The sequence below is a fragment of the Dreissena polymorpha genome, chromosome 10 (genome assembly GCF_020536995.1).
Source record: "Dreissena polymorpha isolate Duluth1 chromosome 10, UMN_Dpol_1.0, whole genome shotgun sequence".
Classification (NCBI taxonomy): Eukaryota; Metazoa; Mollusca; class Bivalvia; order Myida; family Dreissenidae; genus Dreissena; species Dreissena polymorpha.
This window is the reverse complement of record NC_068364.1, coordinates 50937322-50959236: the sequence shown is the minus strand read 5'-3', so window position 1 is coordinate 50959236 and position 21915 is coordinate 50937322. Positions and strand designations below refer to the sequence as shown.

Here is a 21915-nt window from a genome sequence, read left to right as displayed (position 1 = left end):
TATGATTAAACCCATGCTAGTTTTGTGTGGATAAGTATGAAAAAGCCAGTGCCAGTTTGGTTGATTTGTGAGGAAATATATGATAAAATACGTACAGTTCTGAGGATATTGCTGATAAAACCCATTCCAGTTCTGTGGATATATATTTGATAAAACCCGTTCAAGTTTGCATATATAGGACCCTTGTTCTGTGAAAACTGGGCATAATACATGTGTGTTAAGTGTAGACCCAGATTAGCCTGTGCAATGTGCACAGACTGATCATGGACACAAGTTTCCATCCATACAGGATTTTTATTTGAAAAAATAAATACTTCCTCTACATGACAAACTCCATACTTGGGGAAAGTGCCATCCCTGATAAGCCTGTGTGGACTGCGCAGGCTTATCTGGGACTAAACTTTACACACATGCATTAAACCAGATTATCCCAGAGTGAAGCTTTCACAATAAAACCTGCACCAGTGTAGTTGAGTTGTGTTTAAATATATTTTATGATAGAACCTGTACCATTTGTGTAGAAATATATGATAAACCCGTACCAGATTTGGCCTGTTGTTCCTTTATGACCTTCTGTAGCTGGATCATCTCCCGGTCCATGTCCCCGTAGTTCAGGTCCCTGGCCTCAACAGGGGGAGGGATGAACAGTGCCGGGTCAGTGCCCAGGTAGGAGCACCCCACCCTCCCTGTGTCACTCAGGGTCACTATCACCCCCTTCAGATCACTGGAGGAAACCATGGCAACACAAAGTTTAATTATTTCAAAAATGAGTCTACAGTATTATCAAATCACACAAATGTCTACCAAATATAAACAAGAGATTTCGAAGCAATATGGTCCCCTACCGTTTTTGTATATATATATGTTGCCATAGCAACCAGAATTCTTGATGTAGGAACTGGAACAAAATGAAATGACGTGCATAATCTACACATTGCCATCTATCCATGTTTCATGAAAAAATATAAAGAACTTTAAAAGTTATTGCAGGATCCAGAAAGGGTGAGGGACTGACAGACAGACACACTGACAGCCAGACAGACAGACAGAGGGCAAACCATAAGTCCCCTCCAGTTTCACCGGTATGGGACAATAAGTCCAAGTATTATCAAATCAAACAAATGCACACACAGGATAATCAGGGACAACACTCCCCGCCTAAACAGGATTTTCGTTACGATGACAATTCCTTTAAATGAAAAATACTATAAAAGCAGACAATACCGTCCTTGATTATCCTGAGCACACATGTCAATCACACAGAAATGAGCATAGTACTATCAAAGCAAGTCTACTGTATTTCAATGAGTGTTAGTATTAACCAATTACACAAATATCTATCTTATTTAAATGAGTACAAGTATTATCCAGTAAAAAATGTCTATTCAATATGGCAAAAGACCCATTTTTGAATGATGTATCTCCTCATAGGAAGTTATACATTTATGAGCATGAAGTAACCAATTGCCGTTACAAAAATGTTCCAAAACAAAGCTTGTCAATAATGACTCAGTCATTTTGCATGAAAAATTGTTAGCTGTGAGCAAACTTCTTAAGCATTTCTGAAGTGATTAATTGCCAGGAAATATTGATATGCAAGATATTTTATATTGCCAATGATTCACATATTTCTGAATTATTAGAATTATTAGAACTGGAAAGTGGTGCAGATTTTTTTGTCTCATTGTTAAGAAGTTTGCTCCACAGCTAACAATTTTTCATGCAGAATGACTAAGTGACCAACAAACAATCCAGCTCGGTGACTGCTATGCATGGTATATTGTGTCTAAAACTTTGTATGCATAGGTATAATAACTTGTTTTTCAACAGCAAGAAAATAATTATTTAACCCTTTCAGTGCGGGAACCGAATTTTAAAGGCCTTTGCAAACAGTTTGGATCCAGATGAGACGCCACAGAACGTGGTGTCTCATCAGGATCCAAACTGTTTGCTATTCTGATAGTATTCTTTGAAAAAAATAGAAGAAAATGCTAATTTTAGAAATTCTGCAGACGACATTTTAGCAGACGACAAATTTCCCAGCATGCAAAGGGTTAACAGACGTGTTGTTACCCTTTTTCTGCCCAGAAGCTAAGTGGCTACATGCAACCAGCATAAAACCAGAACAGCCTGCGAGTAACTTGCAAACTGTACAGGTTTAATGCTATTTGCTGCTCATCAGTATCTAAGGGTTGGAAATGAAGCCTTAAAAACTTGAATCAATTGAGAAAGGTCTTTTATTAGATTTTCTATGGGGGTTCAATCATATCAAAGCTGGTATCTGAGTGGTAAAGGGTTAAATACATTTGCAGACGATTGTTAAACAATTGTTTAGGTTTTAGCCCATGTAGTCATGGTGATAAATCCTGATCCACGAATAAAATGACAGCAGAATATGCTCTGCTCTGGAAAAACAGAGCTTCATGCATGCATCTTTAGTGTTGTCCCAGTTTGTCCTGTGCCTTTAGTGTTGTCCCAGTTTGTCCTGTGCCTTAAGTGTTGTCCTGTGCCTTTAGTGTTGTCCCAGTTTGTCCTGTGCCTTTAGTGTTGTCCCAGTTTGTCCTGTGCCTTTAGTGTTGTCCCAGTTTGTCCTGTGCAGTTAGCACAGGCAACCATGGAAAACACTTTCCACTCCAATGGAATGTTTCGGTTAAAGCAAGTCCCTTCTTAGCAAAAATTCAGTTTGTTGAAAGTGTTGTCAATGGTTAGCCTGTGTGGACAGCACAGGCTAACATGGGAAGACACTGTATGCACATGCATTAAAATCCAGTCTAGGCTAAAAGTGTTGTCCCTAATTAGCCTATGCGGACTGCACAGGCTAATCTGGGAAGACACTGTATGCACATGCATTAAAATCCAGTCTAGGTTAAAAGTGTTGTCCCTGATTAGCCTATGCGGACTGCACAGGCTAATCTGGGATGACACTATACGCACATGCATTAATCCCAGAGATAGGCTCTTACAAAATGGCCGATTACACTGACCTGAAGTTTCCTACACGCACCATGATGGGCACTTGGTCCAGTTTAGCGGCCCATTTCATGGCTACGTCTTGGAATATCATCAAGGTGTGGGTGTGGGATGCAAGTAGGTAGTTGATTGTGCCCTCAGTTACTGATATCACACAATATAGATGTCCAATATGCAGTTAAAACGGTGAAATATTACAATTATGTATTGATTAAATATTGTGTAAAACTGCTTTCTTGTATCCTATCTGAAGAGTAGAAAACAGTCATTACTCAAAACAAGAGATTGCCAAGCAATATGGTCCTCTACCAGTGAAACTCCACCATTGTCATAATTTTTTTATATATTTGTGTTGGAGGCCATAAGGTAAATAATTGTGCCCTCCATTAGTGAAATCACTGATTTTTTTGGTAGCAGCAAGGATGCCAGTCCAGTTTAATGGGAGTATAACAAAGATGAGTAAACATAATCATAGTAAGCAATATTTAATTAAACATGAATGCCTCTATTCCTGTAGTAGCACCCAACAACCCAATTATAAAGGTAATGATTGCTGTTTGAGAAAACCCCACCAAATACAGAGCAGAAATAACCTTTAAGAAAATATCAAATATGAAATGGTTCTTTCACCATTATAAAAAATACTGACTACCGAATTTGCAGGAATCTAAGAAATGACCCCTTGAAAAATTGATCTGCAAACAAATCTTACCTATGTACAAAGGTGCAAATGTTCACATGATGGTTGAAAAATATGTTTGCAAAGTTTCCTTACTCTAGCCATAACACTTTATGAATTAAGTATCTTCTAAAAATGCGAGAAAAAATACAGTCTGTATGCCCCCTCTAAAAGTGGCCCCAATTTTTTCTCAGAACAAGGCTCACTGGTAATAAATACATACTTGAAGCATACGGTGTAAAACAGCTGACATCGTAGTCAAATTTCTTCATATATCTTAACTGGCCGGTCTCTGTTAGGCAAAACAGACTTCTCTCCCCTGAAAGAAAATATGTGAAATAATTAACCCAAAGTAAAAAGTTGTTTGTTTCACCTAACCCAAACTGCTCTTATTTCCTTTGCAGACCCTAACTTTTTTAAAAAACCATATTAAGTTTTTGAAAAAAAAAATTGCATTCCATCAATTTAGTAAAATAAAAATAATTTAATAACAAAGTTAGTTTCCCTATGCAGCTCTATGAGTTGAACCTAAGTAAATATAGTATTGACAACTTGACAACACTTAGTTATCAATTTTAATTGTATTTGGGAGCAAACAATTAAATACATCAATTTCCCAATATGAAGATTTCACGATGTGAATTTTCCCAATTTCCGGGTTTTTCGCACATATTTTTCCCAATTGGGCTGGTACCAGTACTTTTCCTAATTGGGCAAAAAAAAAATCGCTGTAAAGGCTTTAAAACTTGATTCAAATATCAACGGTCTTTAATTTTATTTGATTTTCTAACAGACTACAAACGCGTCAAGATGCGTATCTGAGATTGAAAGGGTTAAATAACCTCTAGAAGATCAAATCAAATTAAAGAGCTTTCTTGCTGGATTCAAGTTTTAAAGGCTTCATTTTCTACCCATAGATACTGATGAGCAGCAAACAGCATAAACCTGAACCAGTGATTTTTTTTGCCCAAAATTACCGCCGATATTCGGCTGCTTCCCAATTGCAAAAAATGACGTTTCTTCCCAAAAATCTGACCAAAATTTCCCCCAGAATGACCAAATTTTCTCAATAAAGCCAATAAGATTACAATGTCATTTTGTGTTAATTTCGTGCCGATCGAGCTTGTCTAGTAGGCGTTGCCGAACGACAACTGACTTAAGTATTGTTCGCGAATGTAGCCGAATACGATTTTACGTTGCTATCCACACATCTCTCTCTATATTGCGGAGGATACCGACGATAGTCGATGTATCCCGATTGTTAACGCCTGATTTCTACACACGTTCAAGATGGCGGCAAGCAGACGAGAAATTTGCTATGAGCAGCGAAAATGATAAATATCATTCAAATTAACTACGGATATCATATGCTTATTAGGGAATAATTTCATGCGTGTGTCATTTAGTGCAAAGTACGACGTTTGAGATAAAAAACCAACAAATATTTATTAGAAATCTTCACAGTGAATGTGCGAAAATCAGTGTTGGGAAATTGGAGTTAGTCTACTCACAAAGTTAAAGCATTTAAGATTAGTAGCGTTCGAAAAAGGAAAAGAGACAAACATGATTTGATTGATATGTTATTGGATCTGTGTATAATCAGATTCATACGCATATTCTGCTTTATTATGTTTTTCAAGCTGTACAATGGAACTGAGGATGTCAAGTGCAAGATATTGAAAGGTAAACAAATGAAATATATTATTTTAACTCTATTTAATACATCATTTACACAGCAAGAACACTAAAGCGTGTTTGTTAATATTTGCAAATGTTTTCACCATTATATGATATTTATTTTAAAAAACATGCTGAATTAAATTCATACTCTTAAATAGATTATGATTAAATGGTATATTTAAGAATTTATAGATTATTGCAAGTTTAATATGCATGTTGAAGCATATTAACTAAACTAACTTGTATTCATTGTAAGAAGACATTAAAGCAACACTTTATAATATAAAAATGCTGTCAAACATGAACTTAGCAACTTTAATTCTGTTGTTATAATCATATTTATAATGTTTTCCAATTTCATGGTTTATCGCGCTATTTTTTCCAATTTCATGGTTAATCACCCTAATTTTCCCAATCCAAATGACACAGGCTGTAACAAAAAAAAAAAAAAAAAAATCACTGTGAACAGACTGCGAGTTACTCCCAGGCTGTTCTGGTTTTTTGCTTTTTGAGCATAGCCATTTTACCTTTGCTTTTGAGCGTGAAATGGTAAACAGTGATGTGTAACCTAAAGGTTTCTCACCGAGTACAACGATGGATGGAGGGGCAGTCTGATATGTGACCACAGAAAGGTCTAGTGCCTGCTCACCCAGGTTGAAGCACCAATCAGGCTGAAAAAGGAAGAAATATTTATGACATAATTTCTGTGTTTTTTTTAACTTGTCTATTTTAGCTTGATTGCATCGAAAGCATATGGATTAATGAAACACTCTTGAGTCCCTTTCCTGGGTGGAACCAGTACTTGGTGTCTTTGGGTGAGATCTAAAGAATGCTCCCACTATAGGGAACGAACACCTGTACTCCCTGTTGTTATGCTGACACCATATCTATAACGCCACTGTAATCTACTACTATACTTAAATAATCAGTCAGGCTGAAATAGGAAGACATACTGTGATCTACTACTATACTTTAATCATCAGTCAGGCTGAAATTGGAAGACATACTGTGATCTACTACTATACTTTAATCATCAGTCAGGCTGAAATAGGAAGACATACTGTGATCTACTACTATACTTTAATCATCAGTCAGGCTGAAATAGGAAGACATACTGTGATCTACTACTATACTTTAATCATCAGTCAGGCTGAAATAGGAAGACATACTGTGATCTACTACTATACTTTAATCATCAGTCAGGCTGAAATAGGAATACATACTGTGATCTACTACTATACTTTAATCATCAGTCAGGCTGAAATAGGAAGACATACTGTGATCTACTACTATACTTTAATCATCAATAAGGCTGAAATAGGAAGACATATTGTGATCTACTACTATACTTTAATCATCAATCAGGCTGAAATTGGAAGACATACTGTGATCTACTACTATACTTTAATCATCAGTCAGGCTGAAATAGGAAGACATACTGTGATCTACTACTATACTTTAATCATCAGTCAGGCTGAAATAGGAATACATACTGTGATCTACTACTATACTTTAATCATCAGTCAGGCTGAAATAGGAAGACATACTGTGATCTACTACTATACTTTAATCATCAATCAGGCTGAAATAGGAAGACATATTGTGATTTACTACTATACTTTAATCATCAATCAGGCTGAAATTGGAAGACATACTGTGATCTACTACTATACTTTAATCATCAGTCAGGCTGAAATAGGAAGACATACTGTGATCTACTACTATACTTAAATCATCAGTCAGGCTGAAATAGGAAGACATACTGTGATTTACTACTATACTTTAATCATCAATCAGGCTGAAATTGAAGACATTTGAGCCGTGCTCTGGGAAAACTGCGCAGTCCACATGTGCCTAACGTGTCCTCCCAGACTAGCCTGTGCAGTCCACATGTGCCTAACGTTTCCTCCCAGACTAGCCTGTGCAGTCCACATGTGCGTAACGTGTCCTCCCAGACTAGCCTGTGCAGTCCACATGTGCCTAACGTGTCCTCCCAGACTAGCCTGTGCAGTCCACATGTGCCTAACGTGTCCTCCCAGACTAGCCTGTGCAATCCACATGTGCCTAACGTTTCCTCCCAGACTAGCCTGTGCAGTCCACATGTGCCTAAAGTGTCCTCCCAGACTAGCCTGTGCAGTCCACATGTGCGTAACGTGTCCTCCCAGACTAGCCTGTGCAGTCCACATGTGCCTAACGTGTCCTCCCAGACTAGCCTGTGCAGTCCACATGTGCCTAACGTGTTCTCCCAGACTAGCCTGTGCAGTCCACATGTGCCTAAAGTGTCCTCCCAGACTAGCCTGTGCAGTCCACATGTGCCTAACGTGTACTCCCAGACAAGCCTGTGCAGTCCACATGTGCCTAACGTGTCCTCCCAGACTAGCCTGTGCAGTCCACATGTGCCTAACGTGTTCTCCCAGACTAGCCTGTGCAGTCCACATGTGCGTAAAGTGTCCTCCCAGACTAGCCTGTGCAGTCCACATGTGCCTAACGTGTTCTCCCAGACTAGCCTGTGCAGTCCACATGTGCCTAACGTGTTCTCCCAGACTAGCCTGTGCAGTCCACATGTGCGTAAAGTGTCCTCCCAGACTAGCCTGTGCAGTCCACATGTGCCTAACATGTCCTCCCAGACTAGCCTGTGCAGTCCACATGTGCCTAACGTGTTCTCCCAGACTAGCCTGTGCAGTCCACATGTGCCTAACGTGTTCTCCCAGACTAGCCTGTGCAGTCCACATGTGCCTAACGTGTTCTCCCAGACTAGCCTGTGCAGTCCACATGTGCGTAAAGTGTCCTCCCAGACTAGCCTGTGCAGTCCACATGTGCCTAACGTGTTCTCCCAGACTAGCCTGTGCAGTCCACATGTGCCTAACGTGTCCTCCCAGACTAGCCTGTGCAGTCCACATGTGCCTAACGTGTTCTCCCAGACTAGCCTGTGCAGTCCACATGTGCGTAAAGTGTCCTCCCAGACTAGCCTGTGCAGTCCACATGTGCCTAATGTGTCCTCCCAGACTAGCCTGTGCAGTCCACATGTGCCTAACGTGTTCTCCCAGACTAGCCTGTGCAGTCCACATGTGCGTAAAGTGTCCTCCCAGACTAGCCTATGCAGTCTGCACAGTGACACTTTCTGCCTTTCGCACAGTTCACACAAACTTTCTGCTTTTATGGAATTTTTTGTTTAAAGGAAGTCTGTTCTTAACAAAAAATCGAGTCTAGACGGCAAGTGTTGCCCCTGATTAGCCTGGGGGAAACTTAGCACACAAGTATTAAGCACAATATTTTAAAGACGTTCATTTTAAAGAAACAGTATTTGGTATGTAAGAGATCCCATCTAACATCAAACAAATTCTTACCACAACTTTCTTGCCTGACTTGACATTCTGGGACTCTTCTCTTGATTTGGAGTCAGTGGCCACTGCCAATACTTGGTACCTGTAGGAAAAAAAGCATCAATGGAAACTAGACCTGAATACTGTAGAATCATTTTTATTCTTGCAATATTAATTTTTGTTGATTTTGTGCATTGATGCATCCAAAAGTTGAACACAAACATTTTTTGTGGACTGTTTCCACTTTCCTTCTTTCATACTTCCTTATAAATATATCTATTTTTTCAGAAAATCTAAATGCCCACCACAAATGTTAGTTGCAATAGGGTAGAAGGCTAATGGGCATTTCCACCATTGTTAAGTCAATACACAGACACATACATTATACACACTGCCCATAACTGGACCTTCACCGTACAAAAAGAGACCTATCTATGCTTAATTGTTATGAGTTGAAACCTATTTATTTGAGCTCAAATGCATTCAAAGACTAAGGCCTATTGAAATTCTAATCGAGTCTGTTTCCTTGGTAAAACCAGTACTCGGTGTCTTTATGGGAGACATTTAAAGAATGCTCCCCACTCCCACCCATGACTGCCCGGTTGCTAAGGTGACACTATATTGACTACACTATGGGGATCTAAATTGTGGTTGAAGAACTCAGTATCAAGGGACTTATGGACTCACTTGTAGCACTCCAGTTGCCATGACGATGACACGGTCACAAAGCTGTCAAGTCTGGGCAGGTACCGGATGGGGCCGGGCAACAGGGCTCCGGGAAGGAACCGTGTGAAGGCAAAACTCTCCTGCTCAAAGATGGACACCGTGCCATCCATGGACTGTACACAGATGAAATCCCTGCCTGAAAGTGGCACACACGGTGTCATCTAGATAACCCTTTACCACTCAGATACGCATTTCCAGGGCTTTTTTTAAGCGGACGCCCGCTTGCCAGTGCCGGGTTAAAATCGTCGCGGGCAAGTGATTTTCCAAAGTAGATAGTCAGCCGGGCAAGTCCGTTTTGTATTAGCATACTTGCGTTGTTTTTTTCGACTTTTCCCCTTGTATCTATTTATTTTCTTTGGGTCAATATATTTGTTTATCAAGTACAAGTAAAACAAGATTTGATTGGTCGCTTGCATTGTATAAGCCAATCTAAACGCTCAAAACAAGTTCTACTCGGCAGACGTTTCAACATGGCGGACGGTAGCGTCCAGCCGATCTTTTCTATTTTTAATAAAAGTAACTCGAAACACTCAAAGGAACAAACCAAAACAACCGAAAAAGAAAGGAAGAGAATATATGAAAATGAATCACGAAAGCGTAAACTGTGAATAACTTGTATGTTACATATTCACAGTTCAAAATAGTGAGAAACTCTTCATTAAAGACAACATGATGATTTTCAATCTCTGAACAATCATTTTCACAGTACTATTTTAAGCCCTCCCCCCTTTTAATCTATGCCATAACTTGTATAGATATAGTGACAAGTATATCGTTTTTAAATTTTAATAGTAATAAACTGTTCATATGTATTGTATTCAATAGTGACTATTCAATGAAATAAAACTGTCCAGATTTTGTTTTGTTGACAACTTTATATTATAAAAACGATTATTATTTAATTGTTGATACATTGAATATAGCTGAAATTTAATTTAGAATAATAATGCATGTGAATCAATGCTTTAAAGATCAAATGACAATAAAAAATTGACTTCAAAATAGGGCAACCAGTTTTTAATGAGGGCAAGTAGATGTTCAAAGTAACTTGCCCCCCGGGCAAGTGAGTGTCAATTTCTTATGTTAACCCCTGATTTCGACCTTTTTGAAGTCCAGTAGAAAATAAAATAAAATTTAAGACCTTTCATAAAACATTCAAGTTATTAATGCTTTATTTAATCAACCATAGGATATAGATGAGAAACAAAGAACATAAAACCTGAACAGCCTGCGAGTAACTCGCACTCTCAAAATTTTGCTGTAGGCATATAGCCATATTAACTTTGCTTCTGAGTGGGAAAGGGATAACAGAAGATAAGCACATGAGATGCTATCATGATTACAGAAGATTTACACATCATCATTACCCTTTACCACCCAAGACATGCTTACGACCTGTTTGTATTCCCTTAGAAAATCATATAAAAGACACACATGTGTTATGTCGTTAGCCGTTAACACTTGCATAAGGCCTGTCACTTTAACTGTCACTTTAACTGCAACTAGAGCTTTGTCAAAGACGTGACGTATACCCCCACATGCAGCATTGACACATTATATTGTGCATGTCGTCTTCAGAAAAAACAGCGGACACCATGCTCAATTTTTAAAACGCACTAAGTTATCCCTTGACCTAGTTTTTGACCCATGTTCTAACTTGGCCTTAAGATCATCTCCATAAAACTTCTGACCAAATTTGGTGAAGATCGGATGTAAACTACTCGAATTAGAGAGCAGACACCATGCTCAATGTTAAAAAACGCACTAAGTGACCCTGTGACCTAGTTTTAGGCCCGGAATGGCCCATGTTCAATCTTGTCCTAGAGATCATTTAGATAAAACTTGTGGCCAAGTTTGGTGAGGATTGGATGCAAAACTACTTGAATTAGAGAGCGGACAACATGGTGAGGTTTAAAACGCACTTAGTGACCCCGTGACCTAGTTTTTGACCCGGCATGACCCATATTCAAACTTGACCTAGACATCATCTAGATACAAATTCTGACCAAGTTTGGTGAAGATTGGATGAAAACAACTTGAATTAGAGAGCGGACAACATTGTGATGCTTAAAACACACTAAGTGACCTCATGACCTTGTTTTTGACCCGGCATTACCCATATTCAAACATGCACTAGACATGATCAAGATACAACTTCTGACCAATTTTGGTGAAGATTGGATACAAACTACTTGAATTAGAGAGCGGAAAACATGGTGAGGTTTAAAACACACTAAGTGACCCTGTGACCTAGTTTTTGACCCGGCATGGCCCATGTGCGAACTTGACCTACACATCATCTAGTTACAACTTCTAACCAAGTGTGGTGAAGATCAGATTTAAACTACTTGAAATAGAGAGCAGACACCATGCTCAATGTGTAAAACGTAAAAAGTTACCCTGTGACCTAGTTTTTGATCTGGCATGGCCCATGTTCGAACTTGGCCTTCAGATCATCTAGATAAAACTTCTGACCAAGTTTGGTGAAGATCGGATGTAAACTACTTGAATAAGAGAAAGGACACCATGCTGAATGTTAAAAAACGCACTAAGTGACCCCGTGACCCTATTTTTTGACCCGAAAGGCCCATGTTCGAACTTGGCCTTCAGATCATCTAGATACAACTTCTGACCAAGTTTGGTGATCGGATGAAAACTACTTGAATTAGAGAGCGGACAACATGCTGAATCTTTAAAACGTTCTAAGTGACCCCGTGACCTAGTTTTTTACCCGGCAAGGCCCATGTTCGAACTTGGCCTAGACATCACGTAGATACAACTTCTGACCAAGTTTGGTGAAGATCGGATGAAAACTTCTTAAATTAGAGAGCAGACAACATGCTGAATGTTTAAAACACACTAAGTGATCGTGACCTAGATTTTGACCCGGCAAGGCCCATGTTCGAATTTGGCCTAGACATCATGTAGATACAACTTCTGACCAAGTTTGGTGAAGATCAATTGAAAACTACTTGAATTACAGAGCCGACACTTAATACGGACCGGCAGACAGACCAACCGACCGACACACAAGTTCACTCCTATATACCCCCCTAAACTTCGTTTGTGGGGGTATAATTAACTGAAATTAATACACAGCGTGCCGAAAGACTAATTGTTTTTACAAACAACATTCCAAAATGCATTGAGTTATATTTGTGCGTATATAAACCGTCCTAAATTTGCAGAATGTTGTTCTATCCTTGAACTCCAACAGTCATTATCATGGTTTACTTGAAAATCTAATCGATTGAACTTTGCATTTCAAACTTCAAAATGTACATGTACATGTCTGTTTTCCGGAACATAATTTATGCATGTTCAGATGGAAAACCCTGGTCTTGATTAGACGTCAATTCCATCATAACTTTAAATAGCAACATTACAGGATGTTTACTCGACAGTTTATAAAAATGATAACCGCATGCGTTCATGCAATTCTGTAACACTTTAAACGTCATTTTAAGCATTTAAATAGCAAATTTAATCGTTCCTGGTAAAAACACGTAAATATCAGGTAATAGATAGGGTAGTAGAGAGTATTATGCCACATGGTGACGGCTTTAATTAGACCACTTAGCAGGTATTAAGATGTTAAAAACAAGGTAAATTTTCGTCTAATTTTTTCTTTGAAAACGCCTAATCGGATATCTCAAACTCTCGTTATCTCGATATTTTTTCTTGTTCCCGCCGACTTCGAGATAACGAGAGTAGACTGTATATTATTAAGGTGTTATCCAGATAACAGAAGATTTACACAAGAGGAGTTATCCAGATAACAGAAGATTTACACACAGTGCTATCCAGATAACAGAGGATGTTAACCTGAGGTACTTTCTTCATAACAGAAGATTTACACATGCTTATAAAATAGTAGATATACATCATGAGAGTAATGGTAAGGTTGCTGCACTTATTATCACCACTAACTTTCCATTATAATTCCGTAGTTTATGGAAGGTAGTCATGATCTACAAACTACAAATACTAATTTACACATGTGATAACACTAACACATCAATACGAACATGATTTATGACTAGAATACCTTTCACTTGTCCAAAAGGTCCAAAACAGAAGTTGTAGGCTGTTCTTTGAAGCTTGTGTTCATAAGCTAGTGTCATTTGATACTGTGTTCCATGTTCAACAGCTCCACTCATGGCTATAAATAGTAACATGTGGCTATAAATAGTGACATGTGGCAATAAATAGTAACATATGGTTATAAATAGTAACATATGGATAAAAATAGTAACATATGGCTATAAATATTAACACAGGTCTATAACAAGAAACCGGCGGAGACGGGTGATGCTCCCCAAAGGCTTTTTTTGTCACAAGATTGCACTATATATTCAGATAAAAGGAAACGTCTTGAGGGGCATAACTTTGGACAAAATAATAAGATTGATGGTTTAGCAACTTAAAAATTTCAAAGGGCCATATCTCTAAATAAATCATCTAACCAGAACCCACAAATAACATGCGCATCTCCTCGAGGTAGTTAAGCTTCCCATAAAGCTTCATTGAATTCCAGTCAGTAGTTGGGGAGAAATAGCTCGGACAAGAATTGCACTACACTGTAACTCCAATATAGTGCAGTCCGTTACAACGCTGTGTCCAATATAACACGGGGGGTCCTTGGATCCCGTTTTTTGTCCAACCTTCCATTTCTGATTCAAATCCATGTTATGCAACTTCATGCATTTTCAGAAAATTCAAAGAAGCCGGCGATCACAGCTTGATTGCTTTATCTGTCCTTTTAACTGATTTTAATCGATTAGAGGTTAAACGACACTCAACAGCTAATTGGTGTTAATCTGTTGTGTAATGTCAATAAAGGTGTGAAAACTCGCAAGACTGTGTTCCCTATCAAAGCAGTTCGGTGCACTAATTTAAATAAGGCAAGTGCAAGCGGAATAATTAGAAAAATTAAAGTTATTTGAAACAATTACCTATTTATGTTTTGTATTTATCGTGTATTGTATTTCATTGTATAAACTATGGCTGTGTAAGTGTGTTATCCTTTATTATATGCTATACACAGAGCTCCAGATAAGGGACGTATTTTCGTAAATACGAATTATTTTCAAGTCCGTTACGTATTTATTTTAAAATCTTGTCGTACCATTAAGAATTACAAAATCAAGTTACGAATATTATTTTTACATCGGTTCGTATCGATTTTTATTGAGTTCTTTTCGCGTATTAAAGATCTTTGCGGTGCTTATATAGAATGGTTATCGGTTTGTTTAACAAAGCGCATTTTCTCCAATAAAGCGGCATATACAGTCTATCTGTCAAAACACAATGGCGGCGCCCAGAGAGCGTCCTAAAAAACAAGAAACGTCCAAAAACACGCTTTTAACATATTGTACGCAAAGTGAGCCGAAGTTAAATGTTTAGAAAGACATTATAGAAAAGATCTTAAACGATGTTGTATGTTCAGTTGTCGACACAGTCTGAAAAGCTAAACAAAAACGCGACACGACGGTCCAAACTTTAACACAAAAAAAAACATTAAACAAGTGGAAGGGACAAGTCCCGTGGCTTATCGTTGAAAAGATTGAAAGGGAGACCCGTTTAATTGTGAAATATGTAAAAATTCATCTAAGGCATGCAATCTAAGCACAGTTTGGGCATATGAAGGTATTTGAAAAATAAAATTGAAAAGACACTGTTGAACTCGTATAAATAAAGTTGCTAGAATGTTTATTTTGATTTTTTTGCATGAAAATAACCATTATTATTTATTTTTAGGTCATTTAGAAAAAATAAGAATTATTTTTCAAAACTTAGTAGTAACGTTAAGAATAAAATTTCAGAGTTAAGAATTCTTTTTGAAAATCTGGTAGTAATTTAAGAATTTCACAAAACCTTATCTGGAGCTCTGTATACATGCTTGATAAATAAAAAGATCTTTGTGTATGTTTAATGTTTCAGTACGTATACAAAAAATAAATTAAAAAATCAAAAAATTAAGGGCCAATATACTATGAATAGTATGATGCAGTGATAAAGTCAGTTATGGCCACTTAAATACACTGTAACTCCAATATAACGCAGATGAGGTGGTCCAAGCCACGCAACAGCGTTACAAACCGACAGCGTTATAAGTTTTGAGCTTATTGATTTAAGGGGGCTATAAAAACATGTATAGTATAGCCTATAATATAGGTCCTGTGTATTGTCATGATGTGTTGTCATCCGCAAATACATGCATATAGACCGAATCAAACGATAACAGTATACAGTACATACCGCTTTCCTTATATGCACATTTACCTGATAATCCAATATAATTACAACATCACTTACGAAAAAATAATTTTTAACATTTATGACGAGAAATATGCTTACGAATTTCAAAAACAAATCCATATGACTACGCCATTTTTCAGACAAGAGCACCGCCTTGCGGGTGCAGACCGCTCATCAATTTCTTTTTAAAGGTGAAGGGACTCTCAATTTCAATCACAAAGGAGGAAGGGGTGGAGTGAAGAGGGTGTATAGTGTGGGGGTGTGGACATTTATTACATTATCTTCCAAAAAAGCGGAAAAAGATTCTTGAGTGCGATGGTTGGACGGTATTTCAAACATAAAATAATAAAAATAAATATTTGTGTTTTTTAACCGTTTCAAAAAACAATATTTGGGGGTGGGGTGGGGGTATAGTGTGAGGGTGTGGTGGTCATTGGTGAGATGATCTAATTAAAAAAAAAAAAAAAGGGGGGGAGGGCACGGGGGATGGTTTGGGTGGAGTCTATTGTGGTATGTCAGGTAAGAGTAGTTTTGTAAAAGTATCAATCAAATCTTATCATAAATAAAGAAGCAATGGCATTTTTAGCAAAATTTATTAATTTGACCTTGAGAGTCAAGGTCATTCAAAGATCAAGGTAAAATTCAACTTGCCAGGTACAGAAACCTCATGATAGCAAGAAAGTATTTGAAGTTTGAAAGCAATAGCCTTGATACTTTAGAAGTAAAGTGGATCAAAACTCAAAATTTAACCATATATTCAAAGTTACTAAGTCAAAAAAGGGCCAGAATTCCATAAAAATGACAACCAGAGTTATGCAACTTGTCCTTTTACTGTACCCTTATGATAGTTTGCGAGTGTTCCAAGTATGAAAGCAATATCTATGATACTTTAGGGGTAAAGTGGACCAAAACACAACACTTAACCAAATTTTCAATTTTCTAAGTATAAAGGGCCCATAATTCCGTCCAAATGCCAGTCAGAGTTACATAACTTTGCCTGCACAGGCCCCTTATGATAGTTAATAAGTGTTGCAAGTATGAAAGCAATAGCTTTGATACTGTAGGAATAAAGTGGACCTAAACACAAAACTTAACAAAATTTTCAATTTTCTAAGTATAAAAAGGGCACATAATTCTGTCAAAATGCCAGTCAGAGTTACATAACTTTGCCTGCACAGTCCCCTTATGATAGTAAGTGTTGCAAGTATGAAAGCAATAGCTTTGATACTTAAGGAATAAAATGGACCTAAACACAAAACACCAAAATTTTCAATTTTCTAAGTATAAAAGGGCACATAATTCTGTCAAAATGCACGCCAGAGTTATCTAACTTTGCCTGCCCAGTCCCCTCATGATAGTAAGTAAGTGTACCGAGTTTGAATACAATAGCATTGATACTTTCTGAGAAAAGTGGACCTAAATACAAAACTTAACCGGACACCGACGCCAACACCAACACCAACGCCGACGCCGACACCAACGCCGACGCCATAGTGATGACAATAGCTCATAATTTTTTCTCAAAAAATAGATGAGCTAAAAAATACAGGGGTGTCAATTGTCCCAAATTTGAAATCCGGAAAATTAAGCCAAGAGTCTGAGGCCGTAGGATAAAGGGAAGAGAGGGCCCAACCCCACCGAGCCCAAGCTTATTGTTCTCTTTTTTATAGTCTTTCTAGGTGCAATTTCTGGTGAGTACAATGCGAAATATTATAAACCAAACCATCCGTAACACCGCATGTGTATTTGTCATTCTAAACAAATGATATTAAGAACTTCAAAATTAAATTAAAATCGACAAACCATACCGTATCCGAAAACGACTGTCCGAAAACATGTCCCTATACATCATTTGCAAATGAAATAAAATATGCATATCGTTTGACTGCAGAAAATGTAAACCAGTAACCAGTAACCTAGCAAATACGCAGTCAATATATAATTTGATCAACATATTGTTTTAAAATATGATATTGCAGTGCTTTACTTTGTCAGTTACTGCTCATGTCAGTGCCAGCCACTTACCAATCAGAAATCAATAAATAAAATCGGTACCAAGCGCAAATGTCCGGAATGCCGACGATGCTATAACAATATTCGTTCTGAAATGATCCCGCACTAAAAGAATTTTGTCCCTACCTCCACCCCCCTTAAACAAACTCATCGGATTTACCTTCACCTCAAAATCAACCCTGGACGGCTCAAATCCGGATTTCCGGAATAATCCAGAAAATTGACACCCCTGAAAATAGTACAGTGCATTATGGGACACAGCTTTCATTGGACAAGCGAATTTAAATTTAGATTGATCAAATTAAAACTATAGGATACAGAAAGAGTGAGATATAGAGTGATACAGAAAGAGTGAGGTCCCCGTTGCGTAGTGGATATGGTGTCCGTCTAGCGACCTGGAGGTCATGGGTTCGGTCCCCACTGTGGGAGCGTTCTTTAGATCTCCCCCATAGACACCAAGTAATGGTTCTAGTCCCAGGAAATGGACTCGTGTTTCAAATTAGATGTATGCTTTCGATGCAATCTAGCTAAAATAAATAGGTTTAAACTTACACTAGAAAGAGTGACTCTTTGTGAAGTGGGATTACCAAGGCCACACTGTCGACAGTGACTTTTAAAGAGTTTTTTATTCACTTTAATTGAAGTTCTTTAGGTTTTTATACTATTGCTGTGTCTTTATCTGGATTTTTTGTTGTTGATTTATTGATAGTAATGAACAGTCATTACAAAACAACAAACAAATTCATTGAATTGATTTTTCCCGCCAATTCAAAAGTGTTGTGACAGACAGATGGACTAACAGACGGACAGACGGACTGACAACGCCAATTCTATATCCGTCCACCTTTGGCGGGGGATAATAAGCTTTACACTATATTAATATTACAAAGGAGACAAGGGCAATATTTATCTTACATCATACTACACTGACCTGCAACATTGTATACTGACAATTTTCTGGGATGTAGAATTGCCAAATGAAGTTTATCAGATCCTCTGAAAGTAACGACAACAACAAGTTCAATACCATAAAGGTTGACAGAAGCTTCCCCCAAAAAGTGGAACTACTAATGTTACAACAGAAATATCCTAGCCTCACACTGGGAAAACAGAGTTCAATGCATGTTTGTACAGAAAAGTGTTGGCATGTTCAGCCTGTGCCATCTGCACAGGATAATCAGGGTCAAAACTTTTCGCTTCAATGAAATATTTCGTTTAAAGAAAGTCGCCTATTAGCGAAAATTTAGTATAGGTGGAAATTTGTCATCCTTGATTAGCCTGTGTAGACTGCACAGGCTGATCTTGAACGACCCATTAAGCATTTGGTACTGTTTTACCAGAGCTAGCCTGTATTCACACAGGCTTAAGTCATTGGCTTCAGTCCAAATACAATTCGGAACAACCAGGCTAGTCACTATTATGCGGGGTTTTCATTTCCTTCAATACTAGGTTGGTGCTTAGAAAATTGAATAAGTAGCCAAAATAAGTTACTTAGCAACTGCAGTGAAAAATACACTATCTTATATTTTTCATCGCTTTCCAATTTTCTTTCACCAATAAAATTCTTTATTATATACCTGTATAAACAATCGCAATAATTCATGTTTTATCAGTATAAATATTGTTCTTTCACAACACGTGAAACTAAATATGGAGTACGCTTGGAGTCATTAATATATATATATATATATACATAATACATGGACAATGGTTCAACACATATCAGTCTAGTGGCTTGTGTTTTGCCTCTCATGTTACAGTAAAATCACGAAATATGCATTTAATGACCGCACAGGCTAATCAGGGACACACAAAAATCTTATTTAGGCGGAAAGTGTCATCCCTGATTAGCCTGTGGGAACTGCACAGGCTAATCTGGGACGACACTTTACGCACATTCATTATGCCCAGTTGTCTCAGTGCGACTCGTATAATTGATCAGCAAAATAATGAGAGGAATATACACAATATTTAGCTGTTATTCATATTTTTGAAAAACAAAACATAAAAAGATAATCTCAGGGATTTTACTTGAAGCACTACTTTTGAATGCTAGCCTTTTAAAATTATCTCACTTTCAACTCCTGAAAATAATCTGCCTGGCATCCTTTTGACACACATGTTACTCAGATGCTCACCAAGAAAATTAATTTTCTATCGTACAATTTCAAAAGTGTTAAACTTAAATTCATGCAAAACAAGGTTTGTAAAGAATTTCATAAATATGCAGGGAAAAATAACCTTTGATCGAAGTATTTTGATACCTGAGAATTTCATTTCACCTCTAAAATGTCTTTGGAGTCCTGGTTTTAAAAATATTTTAAAATCCTTGTGATATGTATTGTTGTATAAAATCTCTAAATGAACCTACGAGACAAATTTCCCGGCCTCTATTTGAAGTACTGGGTGCCCCAAGGGAGACTCCAGTAGGACATCTCCAGGACGGAATCCACTCCAGCCTTCGTCAGTCTTTGTAGGTTTGGGGTTGAAAATACGCACAATTCCATGGTAACTACCTATAACTATTTTATCTGAAAACAACAAAACAATGGTATAAAAAATTATCTCTATCTAACACTTTATTTTATTTCCCGAATATCTTCAAACTTCCTATGTTTTTGTTGGTTTCGGGTTAAAAATGTGCACAAGTCCAGGGTAACTACAAAAAAATAAAATAAACATTTGCATCAATTTTTTTTTCTTTACTTGAACTTTTTAAAACTCAAATTAAATTCAAAAAGCAAATTCATTAAATTGATTTCCTCTGCCAAATAAATTGTGTTTATTGATGGATGCAGATGGATGAATAGAGCAATAACAGGGCATAGGGTTACTGTTTTTGTGTGTTGCAACTCTCCTCATTAATACCTAATAGCTATGAAGTTTCATGTTTAAATTGGTTCTGAGAGATAGCCCTTAAACATAAACATTACATCATACAGAAAACAACAAAGAGCAAGACCTTACATAAAGAATGTGTAGGGTTATTATAAGTACATGTATGCATAAAACTTTTCCTCATTGATCTCTATATAAACTTGAAGTTTAATGTTGAAATCTTAAATAGTTTCTGAGATGTAGCCCTGAAAAGTTTGTGACAGACGGACGGACTGACAAACGGACTGACATACATTAAAGGCCAATTCACTTATGGATTATGCCCAGTTTTCTCAGAACGCGACTCACCTAGTTCATCAGAGTTGTTGTCCACATTTGCCACACAGAGACAGCCCTGGTCAAACTCCTCTTCCTCTCCGACAGATGTGGACCACCAGTCCCGTGCCTTGAACAGCGACATCTCACATCAGCCTGCCTCACCAGCCTCTCAGGGGTTGATATATCTGGCAACACAAATGTGCAATCATTGATATCCCTGTGTTACTATTTATAAAGCTGTGTTACTATATATAGCCACATGTTACTATATATAGCCACATGTTACTATACAGTGTATATAGCCACATGTTACTTTATATAGCCACATGAGACTATTTATAACCACATGTTACAGCAATTAGTTTTGCCCAATTGGGAAAAGTACCGGTACCGTACCAAAAGGGAAAATTTAGCGTGAAAAACCATGAAATTGAGAAATTTTCTGTCCTGAAATCTTTAGATTGAAAATTATGGATCTTTAAATTGCTTGGTATAACTTGCTCAAGCCAATTCAAATTATCATTTACATGCACTTTGGTTTTAATGTCCTATTTCATAGCTCATTTTATTTGTTCAATTGCAGATAATGTGCTTTTGGAATGAAATTACCAAAAATTGTATTCCTTTTGAGAAATGTTCAAACAGCCAGTGTTTTTTTCACCATTTTGGTAACAGGGCCAGTTCTCTGTTGATTGGGAAAATTAACACTGTTTTTACTAAAATTGGGTACTTAGTATTGTTGTTGTCTTGCTAAACATTAAACAATCCTTCAAAATTCAGAATACAGATGTTTTCAGTATTGTATTTACTAAGGTTGAACTTATATAGCTCAGGGCCAAAACACCAACTTAGGGGAAAGGGCCACAGCCTTTTTTTCGGGGAAAAAAAGAAACAATTTTCTGGCTTTGGGGAATAAAAAATACAGAGGTAGATTGAAAATTTAAAGAAATTTCTGTATGGGAAAGGTCCTTTTTGGTTAAGGGGAAGAAAAAGAGGCCCCTTGCAAAGAAGTTTTTTTTTGGCCCTGTAGCTGCATGGGAGATGTTGTAATCTAAAACAAAACTTCAATAGGAAATGTTGCGAAAATATATACTTTTTTACTGATGT

At 37.5% G+C, this 21915-nt stretch overlaps 1 protein-coding gene across 3 annotated transcripts in view; it reads right to left on the bottom strand.

The window, feature by feature from the left end:
- Positions 1-21915, bottom strand: part of LOC127847352 (protein PTHB1-like) — an 88688-nt gene that overhangs the window by 58652 nt on the left and 8121 nt on the right. For all 3 annotated transcript variants that reach the window (XM_052379207.1, XM_052379208.1, XM_052379206.1), the window contains exons 2-11: positions 20839-20993; positions 20024-20183; positions 18584-18648; positions 13427-13540; positions 9340-9514; positions 8677-8755; positions 5913-6000; positions 3873-3968; positions 2985-3114; positions 543-724 (exon numbers count right to left, since the gene is read on the bottom strand). In XM_052379207.1, coding sequence (XP_052235167.1) covers positions 543-724; positions 2985-3114; positions 3873-3968; positions 5913-6000; positions 8677-8755; positions 9340-9514; positions 13427-13540; positions 18584-18648; positions 20024-20183; positions 20839-20950 — 1201 coding nt within the window. In that variant the 5' untranslated portion in view covers positions 20951-20993. The remainder of the gene's footprint in view (positions 1-542; positions 725-2984; positions 3115-3872; positions 3969-5912; positions 6001-8676; positions 8756-9339; positions 9515-13426; positions 13541-18583; positions 18649-20023; positions 20184-20838; positions 20994-21915) is intronic.